Consider the following 23,829-nt stretch of genomic DNA (forward strand, 5'->3'; position numbering starts at 1 on the left):
TCACTCCATCTGATTGTCTTCCTCAACCTTGTTAACCCTTTATCTCCTTTACCTTAAACAAAGTATTGTTGCTATTCAGTCGCTCAGTCGTGTCTGACTCTTTGCAACCCCATGAACCGCAGCACGCCAGGCCTCCCTGTCCATCACAAACTCCCGGAGTTTACTCAGACTCATGCCCATCGAGTCGGTGATGCCATCCAACCATCTCATCCTCTGTCACCCCCTTCTCCTCCTGCCCCCAATCCCTTCCAGAATCAGGGTCTTTTCCAATGAGTCAGCTCTTTGCATGAGGTGGCCAGAGTACTGGAGTTTCAGCTTCAGCATCAGTCCTTCCAATGAACACCCAGGACTGATCTCCTTTAGGATGGACTGGTTGGATCTCCTTGCAGTCCAAGTGACTCTCAAGAATCTTCTCCAACACCACAGCTCAAAAGCATCAGTTCTTTGGCTCTCAGCTTTCTTTATAGTCCAACTCTCACATCCATACGTGACTACTGGAAAAACCATAGCTTTGACTAGACAGACTTTTGTCAGCAAAGTAATGCCTCTGCTTTTTTAATATGCTGTCTAGGTTGGTCATAGCTTTTCTTCCAAGGAGCAATCGTCTTTTAATTTCATGGCTGCAGTCACCTTCTGCAGTGATTTTGGAGCCCAAGAAAATAAAGTCTATCACTGTTTCCATTGTTTTCCCATCTATTTGCCATGAAGTGATGGGACCAGATGCCAAATATTGGATTGGCCAAAAAGTTTGTTCGTGTTTTTTCCTGTAAGCTGGCTCTAGTACCGCTTTTATTGTTATTTTAGTCACTCAGTCGTGTCCAACTCTTTGCAACCCCATGGACTGCAGCCTGCCAGGCTCCTCTGTCCATGGGATTTTCCAGGCAAGGATACTAAAGTGGGTTGCCATTTCCTTCTCCAGGGGATCTTCCCAACCAGGGATTAACCTGTCTCCTGCATTGGCAGGCGGATTTTTTACCATTGAGCCACCAGGGAAGCCCCTAGTTGTGCTTAATTGTCTTTAACTTCATTAGAGACAATTAGATTGTATTGTGACAGCTGTCATATCAGTCAGTCAGTCGCTCAGGCGTGTCCGACTCTTTGCGACCCCATGAATCGCAGCACGCCAGGCCTCCCTGTCCATCACAAACTCCCGGAGTTTACTCAAACTCATGCCCATCGAGTTGGTGATGCCATCCAGCCATCTCATCCTCTGTCGTCCCCTTCTCCTCCTGCCCCCAATCCCTCCCAGCATCAGGGTCTTTTCCAATGAGTTAACTCTTTGCATGAGGTGGCCAAAGTATTGGAGTTTCAGCTTCAGCATCAGTCCTTCCAATGAACACCCAGGACTGATCTCCTTCAGGATGGACTGGTTGGATCTCCTTGCAGTCCAAGGGACTCTCAAGAGTCTTCTCCAACACCACAGTTCAAAAGCATCCATTCTTCGGTGCTCAGCTTTCTTCACATTTCAACTCTCACATCCATACATGACCACTGGAAAAACTGTAACCTTGACCAGACGGACCTTTGTTGGCAAAGTAATGTCTTTGCTTTTTAATATGATATCTACTCCTTTCCTTCCAAGGAGTAAGCGTCTTTTAAGTTCATGGCTGCAATCACCATCTGCAGTGATTTTGGATCCCAAAAAAATAAAGTCTTACACTGTTTCCGTTGTCTCTCCATCTATTTCCCATGAGGTGATGGGACCAGATGCCATCTTAGTTTTCTGAATGTTGGGCTTTAAGCCAGGAGAGCTTTTCACTCTCCTCTTTCACTGTCATCAGGAGGCTCTTTAGTTCCTCTTCACTTTCTGCCACAAGGGTGGTGTCATCTCAATGTGCTTTAAAAAGGTTTTCAAAATTGGTGAATTTTTGTGTAGCCATTTTAATATTGAAGATGGAAGTAAAAGGCTACATTTTTGGCATATTATGCTTTATTATTTCAAGAAAGGTAAAAATGCAACTGAAATGCAAAATAAGGTTTATGCAGTGTATGGAGAAGGTGCTGTGACCAGCTGAGCTGCTGGAAGGGGCTGATGGAATTTCGGGCTGAAGATGTGTCTCTGGGTCAGCTTCACGGAGGGTCGGCCAGTTGAATTGACAATGATCAAATCAAGACATGCACTGAGAACAATCAGCTTTATCCTGGGGCTGCCCAGGCGATGCAGTGGTAAAAACCCGCCTGCCAACGCAGGGACACAACAGATGCAGTTCAGTCCCTGGGTTGGGAAGATCCCCTGGAGAAGGACACGGCAACCCACTCCAGTGTTCTTGCCTGGGAAATCCCATGGACAGAGGAGCCTGGTGGGCTACAGTCCACGAGGCTGAAAAGAGTCAGACACAACACAGCACAGATAAAATGTTATATCACTTGAGAGATAGCCGACATACTCAAAATATCCAAATCAAGTGTTGAAAATTATTTGCATCAGCTTGGGTACGTTAATCACTTGGATGTTTGGGTTCCAAACATCAGTAGGAAACATAAGTAGGGAAAAAGCCTTCTTGACCCTATTTCTGCATGTGATTATCCACTGAGACATAGTGAAAATGTTCCATTTTTAAAACAAATCATCACGGGTGGTAAAAGATGAATACTGTACAATAATATGAGACAGAAGAAATTGTGGGGCAAGTGAAACTAACCACTACCAACCACACCAAAGGCCGGTTTTCATCCAAAAAAGATGATGTTGTGTATATGGTGGGATTGGAAAGGAATCTACCATGAGCTCCTTCTGAAAAAACCAGAGGATTAATTTCAACCAGTATTGCTCCCAGTTAGACCCACTGAAAGCAGCACTCAACGAGAAGCCCCCAGAGTGAGTCAAGAATGTGTGTGATTGTCCGTCAGGATATCGCAATACTGCATGTCTCTTTGATGACCAGGCGAAAACTATTATAGCTTGGCTGGGAAGTTCTGATTCATCCGCTGTGTTCACCAGACATTGCACTTTTGGATTTCCATTTATTTTAGTCTTTACCAGATTCTATTAATGGAAAAAATTTCAATTCCCTGGAAGACTGTAAAAGGCACCTGGAACAATTCTTTGCTCAGAAAGTTAAAAAAAAGTTTTGGGAAGATGGAATTATAAAGTTGCCTGGAATATGGCAGAAGGTGGTGGAACAGAATGGTGAATACATTCAGTAAGGTTCCCGGTGAAAGAGAAAAATGTGTCTTTTATTTTTATTGATACTTGAACACCAAAGGAACTTTTTGGACAACCCAGAGTTGTTCATAAGATTGTGTGGAACAGTCTCTAGCTGTCTTCTCTCTTGGACTCTAACAGATAGAGGATCCTCGGAGGTTAAGGATTCAAATGAAGCCTGCAGCTCACATTGTCCACCCAAAGCTTAACCTCCAGGTGTGGTGGTGGTTTAGTGGCTCAGTCGTGTCCAACCCTTTAGGACCCCATGGACTGTAGCCTGCCAGGCTCCTCTGTCCATGGGATTTCCCAGGTAAGAATACTGGAGTGGGTTACCATTTCCTTCTCCAGGGGATCTTCCTGACCCAGGGATTGAATCCAAGTCTCTTGCACTAGCAGGCAGATTCTTTGCCGCTGAGCCACCAGGGAAGTCCACAAAACTCCAATTGAGACTTGGCTAATTGCTGCATCCAGAATTGGAGGAGTTCCATTTGCATCACAGATGCAAAATATGAGGCAGCCCAGTTGCTTGCTTGCTGTCTGTTCTCACTTATACTATACTGTTACCTTATGTCAAAGAACAGCGATTCCTCCATGAGCTAAGATTTTGCTGCCTTTCCCCGTTAAACCCTGCACCATCTCCAGGTAAATGGCACTGTAACTTGGCTTCGAAATTCAGCAAGTGGGTCAGGTCAGCTCTGAGTTTCCTCTGTTGGTTCCTGAACTGTGACAGTTGAGTCCAGGCTGTTCTGACTACCTCACTCTCCAATCACAGCCTTGTATGATTCTAACTAGATCCTCCTGACAACAACTCAATGTCTAATTCCGATCTCTGCATGTCATTCCCAGATGACTGTTCTGTTTACTTTCTTATTCCATGTATTCAAATGTTCATTAACTGCACTGGGATCTTGAACCATCTAGAAACCCAGACAACAATTAAATTCATTGGTCTATAGTCCACAAGACGTAGTTTCTTTATTTCCCTGAAGAGGACTGGGAAAATTTCCTGATTTCTGTCTTCACGCAGTTCCTTCAGTTTCCATGATTCTCCAAATATTAGAGTAGAGGAACCTTCCAACTAAAGATTTTCGTTTTTAGACTGTGTATCCATAACAGCTGGAATTCATAGCTGGTTTACTTTGTATGATAAATCAACAAATATTTACGAAATGCAAGGTTTGCGTAAGACTCTTGGCGGGGCAGGGTGTGAGATAATACGGTTATTTATGGCTTTTGCTTGTTAGGCATCAAGTGCGTCTGCCAGTGTTGTGCTGGGTCCCATGTACACAGTCTCCCTTGGATAAAACAGACGATAAACTCTGATAGGAAGCAATGCTCCCCGCATGGCACTCTGCTCATCCCTATGTGGCAGCCTGGATGGGTGGGGAGTTTGGAGGAGAATGGATACATGTGTATATAACAAGAAAAGAAAGAAGAGTGCTATCATTTATTAAGCAATTACTTAATAAACTGTCAGTTGCTTAGTACATTATTAATGCTCATAAAAATTTTGTGAGAGTACTAGCCCCGTTTTAGGTGAGGAAAGTGAGGCCCAGTGAGACGGTCAGTTGTCACAAAAGCCACCCGCTGGACAGCAGGGACCAGCATTCAAACCCAGACTTGTGTGGCTGCAGATCGTCTGTGCGCCCCGTGCCCTGCAGCTGCCTGTGAGCTCACTGGGCAGTGGGAGTTTCCCAGCGGAGGCCAGAGCTGTGCAGGGTTTGGTGAACCCAGTTTCACAATTGCTCCTGATATCCGTAATTCACAGCACGTCAGCTGCTAGATGACCGGAGTGTTTTAGTGGGTTGTGGCCGTACGATTTGCAAGCTTCTTATGCATTTTGTTCTGCTGTGTTTGGGTGGCCTTGGGGCCTCCATGACCTGGCAGATGACCAGCTTTGACGTGAACTGTTTTAGGTACATAGGAACTTGATAAGGACATTTTTTTATAGTTATACATTTTGGCACTTGACATTTCTTCTAGATTGTAGCGTAGGCTCAGTAGGGGAGTAACCTATAGGGAAATCAGTCACAGATTTGGCAATTTGAGATGCATGGATAGAAGGTATACCTGTATTGCAATATCTCACCTTGGGGACAAATAAGGAGAAACCAGGAATAAAGTAATTTGATCTTGTTTTGCTTCTAATATTTTAGAATAGAACTGTATTCACCTCACTATATGTGATGCCTCTTTAGCTAGAAACAGAATAAGGTGATGGAAATCATGCATCAATAGTTAGAGGTATCAATCACATATAGGTTAGGATCCGAACTTTGCCACATACTAGCTGTGTAATCTTGGGTGCTTAATCTTACAGTTTAGCCTTTCTGATTAGTCATTCATCTAATCTGCACTTACTGAGCACCTGCTACATGTCAGCTTTTTCAAGTGCCTTGCATGGAGACAGACATTAAACAAAAAAATACCTGAATAGCTCAATTTCACTTGTTATGTGTTATGAAAAAATATAGGCTGCTTTATGAGCATGGAAGAGGGGACTTTTTGACTTAGTCTATTGAATCAGTGATGATTTAGCTAAGACCTGAAAATTTAGGGTTTGCTATAACAATAAGAATAAAGTCAGAAGACAGTATTCCAGGCAGAGATAGCAATAGCATGTGCAAAGGTCCTGAGGTGAGAAAGGATTTGAAACCGGTAAAGCACTGATTCTCAAGCCTAGCAAACATAATGTCTCCTAATTTATAACAAATAATTTGCAGCATTTCTGTTACTGTTCTAAACTGAAACTTATAGATAATAAATATAACTTACATTCACACATAATTAAAAAAAATAAACCAGAGTGCCCTAATGGGTAGTATAAAGAAGTAAAAGGGGAGTAAATCATTGTCAAGAGATTCATCCCTACATGCAAATTTCCAGCATAACTACACTGGGAACATAACGAAGAAGTCAAAATGTGCTTGTATATAAGAATTATTAAAATGCAACAGCTCCAAAATCAAGATGATGTAGTTGAGCTTTTTCCATTACTATGTCTCTGTTGTGTTCACAGTGAAAATCTACCAGGATCGCAGATGCATCACTGGCATTATGCAAATAACGTAAATCATCTTCTCCTACTTTTCCAGGCACGTCTTGGTTAACGCATCTCTTGATTTTTCATCCTGTCTTTTTTCCCTACTACTTGGGGTCAGTGTCTTTCCCCATGCCAGCACCTGAAAAAAAAGTTCATGGGAAATGACCAGGAGGTATCCATTGCAAAGACTTGCCCTGCTGAAGCTGATTGGTTTCTATAAATTTCACTGGCACTTTACATCTGCTCTGTGGGATCAAATCTTTTGGCTGTAAGTGCTCTAGTCATTCCAATATTATTATTGAGGGCTAAAAATATCAATATTGGAATGCTACCCTTAATCAAGAGAAAATATCACATGCTTGTCTGAAGACTAATACGAGGGTGGTTTCTACCATAAAAGCTTGATGCTAGGGTGGTTTCTTCCCCTGTGGCTCAGCAGTAAAGAACCTGCCTGCCAGTGCAGGAGACACAGGAGATGTGGGTTAGACTCCTGGGTGAGGAAGATCCCCTGGAGGAGGGCATGGAAACCCACTCCAGTGTTCTTGCCTGGAGAATCCATGGACAGAGGAGCCTGGTGGGCCACAGTCCATGGTGTTGCAAAGAGTCGGACATGAGTGAAGGGACTGAACATGCATGCATGCAGAGTGGTTTCTACCCTCTGTTGACTCCCTGGATTAATTTGTTATTGTTCTTTGAGGATAAAATCCCTGAGTGACTTTTGAAGTCCAGAAATGACTCTCCTGGAGCTTTCTCTGCCACAGAAGATCAAATTTCTAATGATTGAATGTAAAGAAAGACAAGATTTAAAGATCAGTTTTCATCAGTCAGATTCTGTGGTTAGCTTGGAAAAAAGATGGACTATGTCTCAGAAAATGAGAAGAGGGAGCTGGGAGATGGAGAAGGTGAAACACAGCTGAGCTCCGCCAGCAGACACGGGCAGAGACGGTACCAGCCATCCATGGCTGCTGTGAGTCAGGGCCACTGCCTTTCAGAGACACAGACATGGCTTTCAGGGCGAGAGATGACTTGCCCACACTAAAGCTGACACTGAGTCCCTTGTGCTATGCCACAGTTTCCCATGCATTCACAGTGCTGAAAGGTCTAGAGGAAAAAAGTCCCCGATGGGTTCAAAGCTGGAAGAGAGAAGCATTCAGTATTCCTGTTGTTGAAAAGAGCTGTTGGCACAGAAGATGCATTTGGCAGAAACCTTTGGTCACAGATTCAGAAATGAAGCACAGTAGTTGTGAGCCAGGAATGCCTCAATGGTAAGCATCTGTGAAACTTCTTAATGTCCCTTGTATCCTGGTTTATTCCTGGAAAAATTTTCTTTATGGGATGGACCAACTTGATGAAAGATAGAGGGCCAGTAGAGCTCTCATAATAATTTACTGATTGATGCCTAAATATTTACGAGTCTTCCCTGTGATATTGTATCATGGTTGACACTCAGTTGCATGAGACATCATCTTTTCATTGCTGGTAAAAATCTGCTGAAATACGTGTTTGCCTTCTTCCTCTCTGGTGTCTCCATCTCCTGCTTCTCATTTCCTGAGAGATGAATTCCAGAGAAATAGAACTTTCTCTTTCTCATCCATTAATTATCTGGTAAAGTCCAGTTTGAATGTCCTTTGGAACAAGACCTTTCTCTGAAAGTTTGATGGATTGTATTTTCCTAATGTTTAGTGACCTTAAGGCGTTGGCAATGAATGCTTCTTTTTATCTTTGTACCATCTTTTATTTTGTAGTTTTTTTTTTTTCCTGTTACAAAGTAACCCCTTGCATTCATCATGGCTGCAGAGAGCTATAGGTACTGATCTGTTACTGTGAACAAACAAGCTATGAACAATTACAACTTAACTTCAAACAAGGAAACCTGTATAATCATGGGATTTATGGTTTGGGGTTCAGAACTGGCTTAGCTGGGTGCTTCTGGCTCCGGGTCTCTGGTGCGTGCTTAGTCGCTTCAGTCGCGTCTGACTCTGTGACCCTCTGGACTATAGCCTGCTGGGCTCCTCTGTCCGTGGGATTCTCCAGGCAAGAACACTGGAGCGGGCTGCATGCCCTTCTCCACGGGATCTTCCCCATCCAAGGATGGAACCCGCGTCTCCTACGTCTCCTGCATTGGCAGGCGGGTTCTGTACCTCTGGCACCGCCTGGGAAGCCCAGGCCTGTCATGGGGCTGCAGGTAAGATGTCAGTCAGGGCAGTCTTCTGAAGGCTCCACTGGGGCAGGCTGACCTGCTGCCGACGTGGCTGGCTCACCCGCCCAGGACGATGGCGGTCTCAGGCACTCCCTGCCCACGCTGCTTACATCTGCGTGAGAGGGATGCGTCTCCACGGGGATGCTTGGGTGTTCGCTCAGCTGCTTTCCTCAGAACTGGTGCTCCCAGAGAGCAGGGAAGTCACAACGTTGCTTTCCGCATTTCCTCTTGTTAGCAGAGAGTCACTAAGACATACCCCTGCTCAGATAGAAGGGGACTAAGCTGTGCCTTTTGAAGGGAGAAGTAGTTCAGAATTTGGGAATAAGTATCTATTAAACCAAGGTTTTCTGCCCTTGCAGTTTAACCAGGGTGATGCGTTCATCTGTAAGAGTCATTTCCAAGCAGTCGGACTTCTAGGACTCTTGTGAAGGGTTGGCTCATACTGTGTCTGCCTGTTTCCACCATTTAAATGGGTGTCTTTCTCTCCCACCTCTTTTAAATTATTCAAATTCCAGATGTAGCTTTTTAAAGGGAAATACAAGATGTAGATTTAAACACCTTGAAAGAATAGCACCTATTGGAAAATTCTTTTCGTAGACTAACACTTTTTTGGGCATCTGTTTCTAGAATTAATTGTAGTTAGGATAAAATCAATTGCCAGTCAAACACAAAGAATTACCTTAAGAAGTCACCGACAAGTGACAATTATCGTTAAATTGTGTCCCTACCTTTGTACTATTGTAATATGACTATTACAATAACAAAAAGCCTGTAACTGGTGTTTTGTCCTCTTTTTGCCATAAAAGCTGATATAGTTGTTTCTGCAGCTTAAGTTTTTTTTTGAATCCTTAATTGGAAGGCCTGTGTAGTAAGTTGTAGCAGACTCTTGCCCTGGATTTCAGTCCTTGTCTTGGGTGACGGGTATCCTGCTAGAACACTAGCCAATGTTAACGCCCTCTCAGTAGGAGATTTCTGTGTAGCCCTGTGTTTCCCCATCAGCTGCTCTTCACGTCGGTCCCCTTCGTTCTAGCAGAAGGACTGCTCAGGACTCTCAGTATTATCAGCTTTCGCTGCATGACGACCCACAGAAATCTCGGGAACACAAGCAATAGATACTGTCCCCACTGCATGTCCGTGGGGGACAGGGCAGCTCTGCTCTGCTAGGTTCCTGGCTGGAGGGGCAGTGCTCCAGAGTATGTTCTCCTTATGGCAGTGACAGATGTAAATAGGCTGACCCACCCACCTATCGTATCTCAAGTCTTTGTTCACATCACAGTCACTGATACTCCACTGATCAAAGCAAGTCACATGGCCGCGCCCAAATCCCAGGAGCGGGGAAACGTGTGAGTCCTCTGCGAGAGACGGACGTGCAGTTCTCCTGTCGGGCAGGGGGCAGCCAGACTGCCGCCTCCGCTCGCCGCGGTCTCATCCGCGCCTGCTCCTTTCTCTCCTCCTGCTGACTCCTGTGCTGCCCTGTCCTTACACCTTTTGTGGGTTTTCACATGTTCTTCCAACTCCCCACAACTCTTTTCCTTCCTCTGGTTTATTCAGGCTCAAACTTCGAAACTCATCCCGACCGCCAGCTCTGCCAGACCGCTCCTCCTCCCCAGGGCTGGCTGTCGGCCCAGCGTGCTGGCCACGCCTGGTTATTCCCACTGAACTGGACCAGGGCCGGTCGGTTGTGCCTCTGGTCCCCAGAGGCACGCCCGCATCCCAGCTGTCTCACTTTGTGCTGTGATTGTCGACCTTCTTGTCTGTCTTCCCACCGGACTCTGGATTCCTTGAATGGGACGATGCCTTTCCTCTATACACCTTCCCCAGGGAGCCTGAACGAATATTTGACAAATGAAGCAACGGCTGATCCCTACCTCATTACTATGTGAAATGTATCATGTAACACCCAAGTTGAGTATGTTTTCTTGAATTGTCTCTTATTGGTTTTACTTCTGCTATTTCACCAATGAGACTACATGCTCCCCACAAACCAAATTCAATGTCTGTTTTCCTTCTATTCCTCATAATACCTGACATCCAGTAGTTATTTCATGACTCATAAGTGATTTATGGTGTTAATTACCACTTGCTTAGCTTTTTGGCTGCCATTCCTCATTCAACCCAAGAGTCATGATAAAAGCAGAAGCCCATGTTGTTCTGGTTCATCCATCCAAAGACATCCTGTTAATAGCCAATCACTGCCAAGTTGACAATGTCAGCATTCTCTTCAAGTCATCATCATATAATTTTAGCCAGAAGAGCAGGGTAAAAATTTTAAGTAGAAATTTTGGTTATACTGGATATATCTAAAATGCATTTCCTATTGCATATAAAATAGAAAGTGCATTGGGTATTTCAGTGCCCAAATTTGAGTGTCTAATTCAGACGTCTGTGGCCAAAGGTCAGAAGGCCTTCTGCCTGTACTGCCTACATGTGTACACAGATAATCTAGAGAGAGGAGAGAGAGAGAGACTATTTTTCTCCTTTATTTTTAATTGAGGGATAATTGCAATGCTGTGTGGGTTTCTGCCCAGCATCAGCCTGGACCAGCTGTAGGCACATACCCCCCTTCCTGAGCACCCCCGCCTCCCGCCCATCCCACCGCTCCAGCTTGTCACGGAGCCCAGCTCGAGTTCCTTGAGTCACACAGCCGATCCCACGGGCTGTCTATTTTATCTTTCATTTTTTTTTAATCATTGTTTTCCTTTTTTTCTTCCAATTTTATTGAGATTTATCTAGCATATAGCACTATATGAGTTTAGCACAATGACTTGGCTTACCTACATCAGGAAATAGTACCGTGACAAGTTTAGTGAACATCCATTCTGTTGTATAGACACAAAATTAAAGAAATAGGAAAAAATGTTTTTCTGTGAAAATGCTTTTAGGATTTACTCTCGGTAATTTTCATATATAATGCACAGCAGTATCACTGCTTTCATCATGTTGTACATCCCTTCCCTAGTACTTACTTGTCTTTTAACTGTTACGCTTGTGCATCTTGACTGCCTTCATCCGATGGCCTTCCCCCAACCCCCTTTCTTTTAAATGTAGGAAGGTACTTTGACATTTTCTAAATTTCTGGCTCTGAGCATAAGCAAGTGAAATGAAAGAATAACAAGTACTAGTTTATATAATAAAACTTAGGCTGTTTATGTTCGTTATGATAAAGCATTTTCAGAGAATTTTTTGACATGGCTTTTAAAGCAATAAATACATTATAATAAAGAAGTGTAACAGAATGCATTTATGTAGCTAGGTGAAAACATACATAGAGGAGATGTATTCATTAACCCTCTCCATTTTCATTGGTTCTAAATTTAATTTTGACATTAAATTATTATGTGCATGTGTGTTAGTGGTTCAGTTGTGTTTGGTTCTTTCTACCCCGTGGACTGTATCCCACCAGGCTCCTCTGTCCATGGGATTCTCCAGGCAAGGGTACTAGAGTGGGTTGTCATTCCCTCCTCCAGGGGATCTTCTCCACCCAGGGATCAAACCCGGGTCTCCTACAATGCAGGCAAATTCTTTACCACCTGAGTCACCCTTTTATATATAGGCGTGTGTCTGTGTGTGTATAGCAGAGTAATTTGACTTTTTTGAACTTTTTTGCTAGCTTGGAAAAACATGATGCGGATCACAGATATATGATGTGTTTGTCTTAATAGTGACTCGTTCTGTTTGTTGTTGAGGGCTGTTGGCTGTAACACATTTTGTTTTAAACTCTGAGACCTGGGCCTTGTCCCAGCACCCTGACACAACTCCGTTCCTTTCCAAGAATGGAGAGCATCACGTCACTTTTTGGTTCTGTGAGGATGAAGACCAGACCAAGCTCTAACTTAAATATTTATTTAAATATCACCAGCTGGCTGAATATTCATGCTGAACCTATAATATCCATTTTTTAAACTGCAGCAATTGGCTCATTTTTCTGCTAAGTTTGATACTTTTTCCAACCGTCAATGCTGGACATGATATGATGACATTTGAAGAAGAGCAGTGCAGACTTTGGAGCTGAAAGTGACAGGCTGGCATTTGGTCTGACATTCTTGTTGGGTGCCCATAGGTCGTAACACCAGTGGCTCAGCCGAGTGGGCAGAGCACAGGCTTCCTGCTGTGTGATCCCTGCTCCTTCCTGCCCTGCGGCTGCAAACGGCGAGATGCAGTTAGGGTCGCTGATGAGCTGGGGGCCCATCCTCCTCTGTCCCCTTCTCCCTCCTGCAGCCGCGCGTCTTTGTTTCCAGGCTCCCTTGAGCTCTGCTCCTGGCTGGGTTCAACCAGTGGGAGCCGTGGATGAGGGCTGAGGGTCTGACGAGGAGAGAAGTCAGGCTGTTCTCCCCTCTCCCCACCCGGCCCCCTTGGCCACTCCAGCTGTGCCTGAGCCCCCGTGTGGCTCCTGCGCCCACTGGACACTGTCTCTCTCTCTTTCCAGATCCTTCCAGGAGGCCCAGGCGCTGGGCTCCGGCACACCAGGCACACCCTTCCTTCTCCTTGTCTCTGCACGCATGGTGGTCATAGTTGCTTCCTGCTGCTGCTGGGGTGTGGGTTGCCTCATCATCTCTGTTTGGCTTCTCAGCCCTTCTCTCACCCATGTAACCACATCTCTGCACCAAATTCCCTCTTCCTGAAAGATCTACAATGGTCCCTGGCTGGACCCTGCATTATGGGGGCATACTAGATGGCCAGTTGTTTAAGGGAAAAGGCTGTAGAGAGATGGACTCTTAGCAACTGTTTGCAAAGATTGTTTACATTTAAAACCAACTTGAGGACTTGCCTGGAGGTCCAGCGGTTAAGATTCTGTCCTTCTGCTGCACGGAGCACAGGTTCAATCCCTGGTCAGGGAACGAAGATCCCACAAACTTTGCCTTGCAGCTCAAAAACAAGAAAAACAAAAATATTTATTTTCTGGTCTTGGCCAGTGAAGCACAAAACTTGGAGCTCTGTGTGCTGATACTAATCCTACAGCCCAAACAAGTAGAAACAGCAGAGCCTGGAAAAGGACAGAAAACACTTGTTGGAGTGAGTCCAGTTAATCTGCCATCTTGTAATGAGGTATTTGTTCCAGTACCTTGTACCTAGCAGGCATTCAAGCATACATTGAATGAAAAATGAAGTCTACTTGGAATGCATTGCCAGCCATTTCCCAGGCAACAGACAATATAATAACACAGCTGAAGCCTTGTCTCACATTTTCTGTGGCTTCTTGGTAGAATTACAATGAAAGCATTACCCAGGCCTTGCATATCTGCCTGGGCATAAACTCTGAGAGTTGCTCCGCATAGCTGGGATAAAGAGGGAATGAACGACTGCTCCATAGAGTGGCTGGAGACTCCAGCCTGAGTGCTTGCTGTGCTCAGGGCTGCATAGAAATGAGTCAACTCTCCGCACCCGGAGGTCAACAGGCCAAAGAAAATAGGAAACTGGGAACCAAAGGCCAGACCCTGGGCAAGTCATCAATGTGAATAAGACAAATCTTCTGAAAATCAACCCAAGGCTTGCTCCAAGCAGAAGGCAAGTGTGCAAACCAGGGCAAATAAGCTGAGGAGATGTGATAACCACAGGACTGATTTCCGAGTGTGGAGCCGGAGAAAACATGCAGATTGATTGGACAGGCAGCTCAGGGAGCCGTGTCGGCAACAAGCAAGACAGATGCAGCCTCGAAATCCCGCTTAGGGTTGAGAGGCGGGGAATGCTGTAGTTAGTTCTGCGTATAGGCTTCGGTATCAACCTGCCTGTGTTCAAATTGCGGCTTTCACTAGCTAAAGGCAAGTCACTTAACCTATCTGAATCACAGCCCGCTTTTCAGGTTCAGAGTAGTACCCGCCATCGTGGTTCTTGTGAAGACAAAGTGAGTTTATATGTGTAAAGCATTTAGATTCAAAACCTGGGGAGGCTGTGTATTGGCACAGGTGGTGTACCACATTTCAGGGTTGTCAGAGTCCACAGTCAGACTTTGTGCTTCATTCATCAGTCCCTTTGTTTGGCAGATGTTTCCTGAGTGCCTGATCTGTGTCTGGTACCAGGAATACAAGGATGAACTAAAACAAGCAGGTCTCTGCCTTCGTACATCCATAAAAGGAAATACATCCATAAAAAAAAGACCTCCCTGGTGACCCAGTGGCTGAGACTCTGCACCCCCAGAGCAGGGGGCCGAGGTTCCATCCCTGGTCCGGGAACGGATCCCACATGCCACAGCTGAGACCTGGTGCAGCCAAATGAATATGTATTCTCTAGCAAAGAAAATATTGGAGGGTTGGTCTTAGGTTAGTGGTGAGGGAGACTCAGGTAGCCCTGATGTGGTTTCTAATTAGATTTTTAAAAAATAGTATTTAATCAGTTTACTTGGTTGTATTGCATCTGAGATGCAGCTTGTGGGATCTAGGTCCCTGATATCGAACCAGATGTCGAACTTGGGCCTCCTGCATCGGGAACATGGAGGCTTAGGCATTGGACCGCCAGGGAGATCCCCCAGTGAGACTTTTAAAGAAAAAATATGACAAATGTGCCCCACCAGGGAGGGGTGTTGATGGTGATGGAAGCCAAGCAAGGGCAGGGGAGGGTGTGTGGGAAGCATCTCTACTTTCTATTCAGCATTGCTGTGACCTGACTGCTCTAAAATAGTAAAGTCTATTTTTTAAGTTTTAAAGATTTTCTTTTAAAAAGAAAGAAATATGAGAATAAGACCTTAAAATTTTTAATGAGAGCAAGATCTAAGAGAGATCCTAAAAATTCTCATTAAAAAAAGGAAAAAAGGAAGAACAAATAAATAATAGAAAAGACTCTATTCTAAATATTTTTTGGTAACTCCACAGAAAACTAAGGATATTTTAATCTTAGCTTAAATCATATTTTTGGAAAGTTAGGTCTTCATTTCCATCAGCTACACTCATTTTTAAAAAAAAATGACAGAAACTCCAATTTGATTGGAGTCCATGATATTCATCTCTCAATGACGCAAGTAGTTGATATGGCCCATAAGGAACTTGTTAGGAAAAAACAGTTTCCACAAAAGCCACGCATGTGAAAGTAAAAGCAGGCTTCCAGCCTAAAAAATTCTGTTTGTTGATCCCTCAAAGGTCATGCCTGCTTTTAACCATCCACTGCGTGATGGTGTAGACATGCAGTCATCCCGTTATTCTTCCAGTGTTTACTGGACCACCTACTATGTGAGAGCTTGGATCTGATGCTGGAGCAATAAATAAGGCACGATCCCTGCAGTCAGCAGGCTCCTAGTTCCAGGCCGGATGAACGTAAAAACAAGCAATGCGATGGGATCAGTGCCAAGGGAGGCGCAGATAATATGGAAGCAAATCATTCATTCATTTGTTCATTCAGTAAATATCTGTTAGTTATGTGCTATTTGGAAGGCACCATAAATTCGTGAAGCATTCCACATTTACAGGCTTCCCTGGTGACTCAGTTGGTAAAGAATCTGCCTGCAATGCAGGAGACCCGGCTTCGATCCCTGGGTCGAGACGATCCCCTGGAGAAGGGAATGGCAACCCACTCCAGTGTTCTTGCCCGGGAAATCCCATGGACAGTCCGTGGGGTCGCAAAAAGACATGACTTAGCAATAAACCACCATCACCTGGAAATATTGGGGATATAGCCATGAATGAAATAGGTAATCCTTGCCCTTTGGATTTGTTGTGCTTCTTCCTGTTACGGGTGTAGAGAAGATTTGAGTTGAGTCTTGAAGAATGAGAAGTATCTGTGGAGATGGCCAGAGTAGGGAGGGTATCACAGGAGGGACCAAGCCATGGCCTCAGGAGTCCCCGTGTCTTCGTGGACAGGGCGCAGGCACTCAGCTCTGCAGACCCCCCTCTCGGCACCCAGCGGCCCCACCCTGGACCCTCACCGGAGAGACGCATGAGGGACCTTATCATGGGCGGTGGCTGCAGGCAGTCACTCGGTCTACAGACTCCAGTGCCGTCTCAGGAACAGCTGCTGGTTGGCATTTTGGAACACTTGACTTCCTTTCTTTTGATCACAGCCTACGAGGCTCATCAGAGACACCCAGGGACTCCCTGTGGCCAGTGGTTGAGACTGCCCATCCTAAGGCAGTGGGTGCACGTTCGATCCCTGCTTGGGGAACTGAGATCCCGCGTGCCGAAAAGACAGAACACAAACCAGAAATGATACTGCGGCAAATTTGATAAAGACTTTAAAAATGATCCACATCAAAAAAGCTCCTTTAAAAAAAAGTATTTCCCATTCTCTTTTTAGAGATCTGAGGTCTCTGAACCTGGCCTTCCGTCTCAATCCTCACTTAGCTACTTAAATAAGGATGTTTAACATGGTTTTTTCATTCCAAAAAAAGAGATTTATAACCAAGTTCAGCTTCATGAGTAGTCCTTTAGTCTGAGAAACACAAGTGAAGACATAGGCAAGTATTAACATATAACATATTAAGCTATATGTAGTTGGAACATTTCATAATGTCAAGGATAATGAAACCTAAAATTCTCTCTCTATATATAACTATATCCTTACAGTTTTCTTTCTTTCTTTTTTTTTCTTTTAAGGCATCTGGTGGTTTAGTTACTGAATCATGTCCGACTCTTGTGAGTCCATGGACTGAGCCCTCCAGGCTCTTGTGTCCATGGGACTTCCCAGGCAAGGATACTGGAGTGGGTTGCCATTCCCTTCTCCAGGGGATCTTCCCGACCCAGGGATGGAACCCGGGTCTCCTGCACTGCAGGCAGATTCTTTACCAGCTGAGCCACCCAGGGAGGCCCTAAGCATCTTGAGGGGCTGGAACATTCTTGTGAGGACCTTCTGCTCCTACTTTGAGTTGTATTGCAGATAATATCAAATGCCACTTGTTTTTCTCTACGTAGGTAGAAAATTTAAACAACCAGACTCCCTACTCCACAGTGGTCCCCGCCTTCTGCTTTTTTTGTGAAGAAGGACAGGGTCAGTCAGGAAACTTGTCAGGGGTTTCTATGCAGGGACTCTTTGCTGAATGTCCTCTTCAGCCAAATCTCCTCCGTCTTCCTCTCATGAGGGGTCCCAGAGGAGCCGTCTCCTTGGCATTGATCTGTGGGTACCGTAAGGTCACGGGAGGCCTGAGTCACCGTGCCGTTAGTCATGCAGCCTGCCGTGAGTCAGTGGTGTCCTTTCTCGAGTTCTAATTCTTTAACAGTGAGTGGGTCCCTGTGGGGAAAGCGGCTCCAACTCGCACAGAAGAGGCGGTTTCTGCTGAATTCCCGGTGCGTGTTAGGGCACAACTTCAAGCGAGGCAGCATCTCCCTCTGATTAGAAATAGTGCCCACGCCGACTCTTACCCAGTCAGCCAAGCTAGCAGCTACAAATAACAACCAGGAGACTCAGGATGGTTTTCTGAACAACTGGATTTAACAATGGAGCGTTAAGTGTTGATGCGGCTGTAGTTTTTACTTTTGAGGAACCAGTCTCTTCCTGTCAGCTCCTAGAAGAGTGGGGCTCGGAGCAGGAGGTCGGGGCTCCGCAGCCAGCGCCCCGCCTTCTCCGTGCAGCTCTGGCCTTTGGTGAGCTCAGAAAGTGCCACCGCGGCCGCGTGCCGCGCGCACGCGTGTTAGGGCAGCCTCGCTGCGGGCGAACGCCCCGAGGACCGATAACAGGGGACTTTTCTAAAAGGTGACAGGTGTACCTTGACCCCAAAAAGTGGTCACTAGGAACACAGCAGACATCAAAGGACAATCTTTATCTGTGTAGTGTAGAAAAAGCTGCTATTCCCAGAGCAAATACTGCATCAATACCTTTCTTTCTGGAAGTTACAAACCAAGATGTCAAAAGTGATTGTTTTCTAGGATTGGAGTCATTGCTTCTTGGGTCTTCTAATTTGTCTACGGTGAATACACATTGCACTTAGAAGGGAAAAAAAAGTTATTTTTGATTTTAAATACTTTAGACCAGTCGCATGCCGACTGCCTGTCAATTTGATTGTTTTCCTTTTATGTATGTTCCCTCCTCGGCTTTCCCAACTCACACATAATTTCTTTGTAATTGCAAAGAGGTGTAGATCCGCATCCCATTAATTCAAAGTATTGCTGTACGTTTGAAAACAGACACTGAAGACTTTCTGCTCTTCGAGCCACGGCAACCTGGACCCCGGGCTGCCGCAGCCATCTGTGCTGGGCCGGGCCTCCGTGCGGCCTTGTCACCTGTCCAGAAGTCTTGTGTTAGGGCCTGTTGGGACGATGAGGTGTCAGAGTGTATGTTTCTTTGTTTTCCTGCCTGTGAAAATGTATAGTTTGTTAATAGCACCGTAAATTGTTTGGAAGAAGAGGTTTGTTCAGTGGAAAAGAAATATGAATAGGTTTAGATTTTTATGGAGCTGAATCAGCCAAATCAAACACAGGCTTTCCCCGAAGCTTCCAAGTTTTTAATGGAAACTCAGGCTCTGTAGAGCTTTGCTGCCTAATTATAATTCATGCCTTTTGCAGATACATTACAGGGTGGACCCAAAGGAAAATGTTAGACATGTCCACTGGTTATTTCTATTGTGCTCCTTGCGGAGTGCCAGCCGCATCAGTCCGATGGCCCGTGTGTGCAAAACACCGGCCAGATCCCAGTGGGCTGGGCCACCTCAGCGGAGGGAGGACTGTAAACTTGCATTGTTACAAACACAGATGACACACTCAGACACAGAGCCAGTCTTCTGTATGTGGTTGTGCAAAAGGCCCCAGTGTCAGGATTCACTTTAAAAAGTCCCGTGGTAACATAACCCCAAATCAACCCTCGTTGTCCTCATCAGAGAGATCCTTGTGAAACCCAGGAAAAACAGAACTACCCAGATTTCATTTAAGGAGAATTTTATTTTCTTTTCCTTTTTTTAAAAAAAAAAAACAACTAGGTTTCACTGGTGTGAAGGGAGAGAAAGGAAACCCAGGCATTGGAACTCAAGGTCCCAGAGGCCCCCCTGGGCCAGCAGGTAAGTCTTCCTGCCCAACAGCAAACTGCAGGATGGAGACCCCAAGTCTTCAGAGTCCCCTTGACACTGCAGGCGAGGCAGATGGCCGTGTTTCCCTGTTACATCCGTGTGGCCGACTGGAGCGGCCATGCGCCCCGTTCCTTTCACTGGAAGGCCAGTGTGTTAGTGAGGAGTCTCCTCTACACCAGTCCCAGAGCATGTGTGAGGATCTTACTGTTTGCAGGTCAGGCTGGGGCTAGGCCACGCTGCAGTAATGAATCAGCCCCAGATGCTTCGTGGACTGACACGTACCCAAAGTTTGGTGTGGGTAGGCTGACTTTCCCCTCATTTTAGAGCTAAGGGCCTTGAGGAGAAAGGTCAGCTTTCTGAATGGAGGATGACAGACGTCCTTTCCGGTTATATTCCACGGGCTGGGACTAGTCACAAGCCCCAGCTGAACGACCTGGAGGCTCAAAATCTAGGGGGCACATGGCCTGTGATGAGCACTCACAGTCTCTGCCACCATGGCCATCTCACTCCATGGGGCTTGTGCAAGTTTTGGGTTTTGTGAATTTTACTCTGTGCTTTTAGGTTGGCCTCCAGATGGCCATACTTGTTTATTAGAATTATAAGTCTTCAATCCTACTGGTATTTACAATCCCAGTCTTAAGCATATTGAATCTAATGACTTACTGGTTTTTCTTGCCAACCTATTGATGATTTTGGAAAATATTTTTTGTAGGAGAGATTCCTAATGCAATAGGTCTGCTTTGAATATAGATACTCCTGTTATTAGAGATTGTATGAGGAACTGATCTAGATCATGCCTTATACAGAACGAATGCTTGGTGAATGTTAATTGAATGCAACTGGATTCACCAGAGATTTGCAACAATTTTAAAATACAGGGTGATACGTGTTCCTGATTTTCATTTTGGTTCTAGTCGAAGAGATTCATTTCTAGTTGAAAAAGGCCTTTGAAACACTGTTGAAATCCAGGTCTAGAACAAAACAAACACATGAGCCAGAAAAATTCCAGTCTGACATACTTCTTAAATTTACAAAAATTTTAATCACCCTCTCACTTTAATTCAGTGTTACATTTTCAATTGATACAAGCTAGCCTAAAGAAAGGTTGGATTCATATATTGGGTCCAATTTCAGAATTTTCATTTTTCTCCTGCAGTATAATTTCTTTCAAACTTAGAATAATTTGTTTTAATCATCTGGGGCCATAACCCAGTAGGGGTTCCAGGTTGAGGTCTGGTGTGTTCCTGTGTGTGGAAACGTGTGTGTGTGCACGTGTCCTCACACTGGATCCTTGGGAGCCTGCATTGGGAAATGGAAGCTCCGTAGAGAGCTTGGTGGTGGCCTGCTCCTTTCCCTTAATATTCAAGAGGTGATGAAAAAGAATGCATTTTGCTTTCCAGTTTCCTGAGCTGATTGAAAGCATTGACCTCCAGGCGAACGTGTGATTGCAGTGTGATCCTCTATCCAGCAAATCTAGTTCAGAAATAGAGCTCATTGAGTAGAAAGAGCAGACCACCCTAGTTGTCAGAACGTGTAAGATGGCTTCTTATAAGAGTTAGTTTACTTGGTGGTCTGAAACCTCACCCGTGATGATAAGAGACCAACTGTTTCCATTGGTGGTCTCTCCTTAGGGCCTTCTGGGGAGAGTCGGCCAGGAAGCCCAGGGCCCCCTGGTTCTCCTGGACCAAGGGGTCCACCAGGTCACCTGGGGGTCCCTGGACCGCAGGGTCCGTCTGGCCAGCCTGGATACTGCGACCCTTCCTCGTGTTCTGCCTACGGTGTGGGAGGTAAGTGGGCTTTGAGCAAATCTTACTGTCTTAGTACCATAATGGCGGGGGGAACCTCTGAAAGCAGACCTGTTTTGAGCAGGAAACAGAGCTCAAATTGCTCCCTACCTTTTAAATTATCCAGAGGCCTCTCCTGTGAAGTGCAAATTATGTAGAGGTCACCTCTTAAGAGGAAATTTAAAATAGTGCCCATCTAAGTATGCCTTGCTTCCAGATGGCCTCTGACCTCATATGTGATCATTGAGACACATCTGAAAATTCTCTGGGGCCTCTCCTGTGTTACTTCTGCGGTGTGGCCATGATGTCCTATTAAATTTTACTCTTGTTTTGGGGACACTTCAAACTTAGAACTTTCCCCATAGTTAGGAGAAACCTGGAGATTCTGTTGGGTGACATCCTTCCCACCACATGCATTTTAAATGACCAGGGATTATTTTAAGAAGCAAAAGTGGCCACACTGGCCTTGCCTCTTATTAACTACTGAACTGAGATCCTGAAAAAATTATGCTTCCTAAGAACATCTGTGGTCTCCAGGCTAGAGGGTTGTATAACGGGACATTTTCTAACATAGTCACTCTTGGAAGCATCAGGAGAGAGGTTCAGAGATTGCTTTGGGGCAATAAAGCAATTAGCCGATGAATCGAAATTTTCTGCTTTATAAGAAGAAGTTTAGCCTTATTTCCCAGAGGGACTGGTCAGAGTCGTGCTGATGTGTTTTTCTCTGTTCGTCTCTTCCCTCCCCGTTCTCTCGAACTTCCCTGTCTCTCATTAAGATCTGATCCCTTACAATGATTACCAGCACTGACATGGAGCTCTTCCCCTCTGATTCTGTTGGTGGCAGACACAGAACTGTCCTGCTGACCATGACCACCCAGCCCTGCCCCCGACCACGGGCACGCCTCTCCCCTGCCCACCTGCTTCCCCACCTGCCCACCCTCTCCTCTCCTGCCCTCCCTGCTCCAAACACTTAACCGCGATAAGACTGGAACTTAACCAAGTCGCGTGTCAGTTGTCACAAAAACCGACTGGTCCGTATCAGCCTGGGTGAAGGTGTAAGTTTGGCTGCCGAGAGTTGTCCCAGACTTCCCCAGGAGGAGCCCAGGAGCAGTCACTTCACGGTGCCTTCTCCCCTCTCCCTTCACACACACATATTGCTGGGCGTCTTTCTTCCTGCCCCACTGCTGCCTGTTTCTCCTCTGATCACCCCCCTCTGCCTCCTGTCCCCTGGTGTTGGACTTCTAACATGAGGTTGGTTTTAAATTTTATTTTTCTTTCGTCACTCTGCTGATATTCGGGTTTTCTTTTGTAAATAAAACATGTCATATTTAAGCAGTTTGGCTAACCATTTCTGCGGTGCGCCTGACCCTCCTTTTACTAACCATCTGGAACCTCCTGGAAAAGGTGCGCACAGCCTGCTGGAATGGGGCGCCCTCACCTTCTACCCAAGCAGGACATCTCTGTACTTTAGAGACCAAATCTGTGCCTCTGCGGACCCAAAGGAGGGGAGGACACCAACCTGTGGCTCCTGGGTCCTGTCAAGCCCCCACCCCACTCTCCCCCTCCAGCTCCCCATCCTGACCAGCCAGAGTTCACCCCTGTCCAGGATGAGCTGGAGGCCATAGAGCTGTGGGGCTCTGGGATCTGACAGTCTCGGCGGAGCTCGGAGGACGACCGCGAAGGCGCGTAAGGCGACGGACCCGGGAGGGAGGTCACCGCGTGGTTGGTATGCTTCCTTTGGGGGCTTGTTGCATCAGCCTGTGTCTCCTATTTGGACACTGTTAATATTGTTATATTAACAGAAAAGTGTATCAAAAAGAAACTCCTTAATCCATACACCACAGGACTGATTTCTGCTTGTTGTTTTAGTGGTGTCCTCAGAGAAAGATTGGCCCTAAAGTTGAATTCTGGAATCCTTTCTGCGTCGGGTGACCGCGAGTCCTAAAATGCAACAAGACAGAAATGACTGTATTTGAGGGAAATGGGGCCCCAGAACAGGAATTCAAAGGGATTCAAAGATGATGTCATTTATCCTTATCCCCTCTAGGAGTGACCTTGGTGAAAAGAAAAAAAGGGACATGATTGGAGAAACTACCTCTTGCTTAATTAATTGATCTAACTCTGAGATCACTTGGTCACTAGCTTCACTGGTATCCAAGAATATGTGTTAGAATATGGCCTTTCTGAATTTGGCAACTGTGAAACTAGATTCAGTTCTTTCCAGTGGCTTTTGACCTATAACCTAATGCCTTCCCACTGACTCTGATCCAAAGAGTTCCAAGTTTGATGACCAGTCGATCCAGCAGTATGTTCCAGAGCTTGCCCTCCTCAACCACATGGATTACTTTGTACATGCAGATATGTTTTTGCAAACCTATTTCCAACCTTTCTTTAATAAGCAAATAAAATTTTAAAACAATGTACATATGTTGATTCTTTTTATTTTATTCCATTTCTATATGTCACCTTAAACTTGTGTTGTCTTGGCTGAGGTTTAACCAGAAAAACGATGGCTGCCTTCCTTTGGACGCGCATTCAGGCTTTCATTCATTCAGAGTGTGGTAGGACACTTAACAGAAAAAAAGCAATTGTCTTGAGCCTAAGCGACTGGCAGAATTCTGTTATTCATTTATAACCCACCAGACAGCAATGACTGAAAATGTAAGACTGATGCTAAATAAATATTTGCCTGAAGAACTTATCCTTTGGGCTTAAGAAAAACCTTTAAAACTCTAGGAA

General features: G+C 45.3%; 1 protein-coding gene across 5 annotated transcripts in view; it reads left to right on the top strand.

Annotated features, from left to right (window-relative positions):
• Nucleotides 1-23,513, top strand: part of COL14A1 (collagen type XIV alpha 1 chain) — a 224,796-nt gene extending 201,283 nt beyond the window's left edge. For 3 of the 5 annotated variants that reach the window (XM_061123879.1, XM_061123882.1, XM_061123881.1), the window contains exons 46-49: nucleotides 19,220-19,297; nucleotides 20,938-21,093; nucleotides 22,659-22,772; nucleotides 23,138-23,513. In XM_061123879.1, coding sequence (XP_060979862.1) covers nucleotides 19,220-19,297; nucleotides 20,938-21,093; nucleotides 22,659-22,738 — 314 coding nt within the window. In that variant the 3' untranslated portion in view covers nucleotides 22,739-22,772; nucleotides 23,138-23,513. Of the gene's footprint in view, nucleotides 1-19,219; nucleotides 19,298-20,937; nucleotides 21,094-21,866; nucleotides 22,777-23,137 lie in introns of those variants that run through there. The other 2 variants (XM_061123880.1, XM_061123883.1) reach the window with 2 other exon arrangements.
• Nucleotides 23,514-23,829: the final 316 nt, after the last annotated feature.

The sequence above is a fragment of the Dama dama genome, chromosome 21 (assembly GCF_033118175.1).
Source record: "Dama dama isolate Ldn47 chromosome 21, ASM3311817v1, whole genome shotgun sequence".
In the NCBI taxonomy this organism is placed as follows: domain Eukaryota; kingdom Metazoa; phylum Chordata; class Mammalia; order Artiodactyla; family Cervidae; genus Dama; species Dama dama.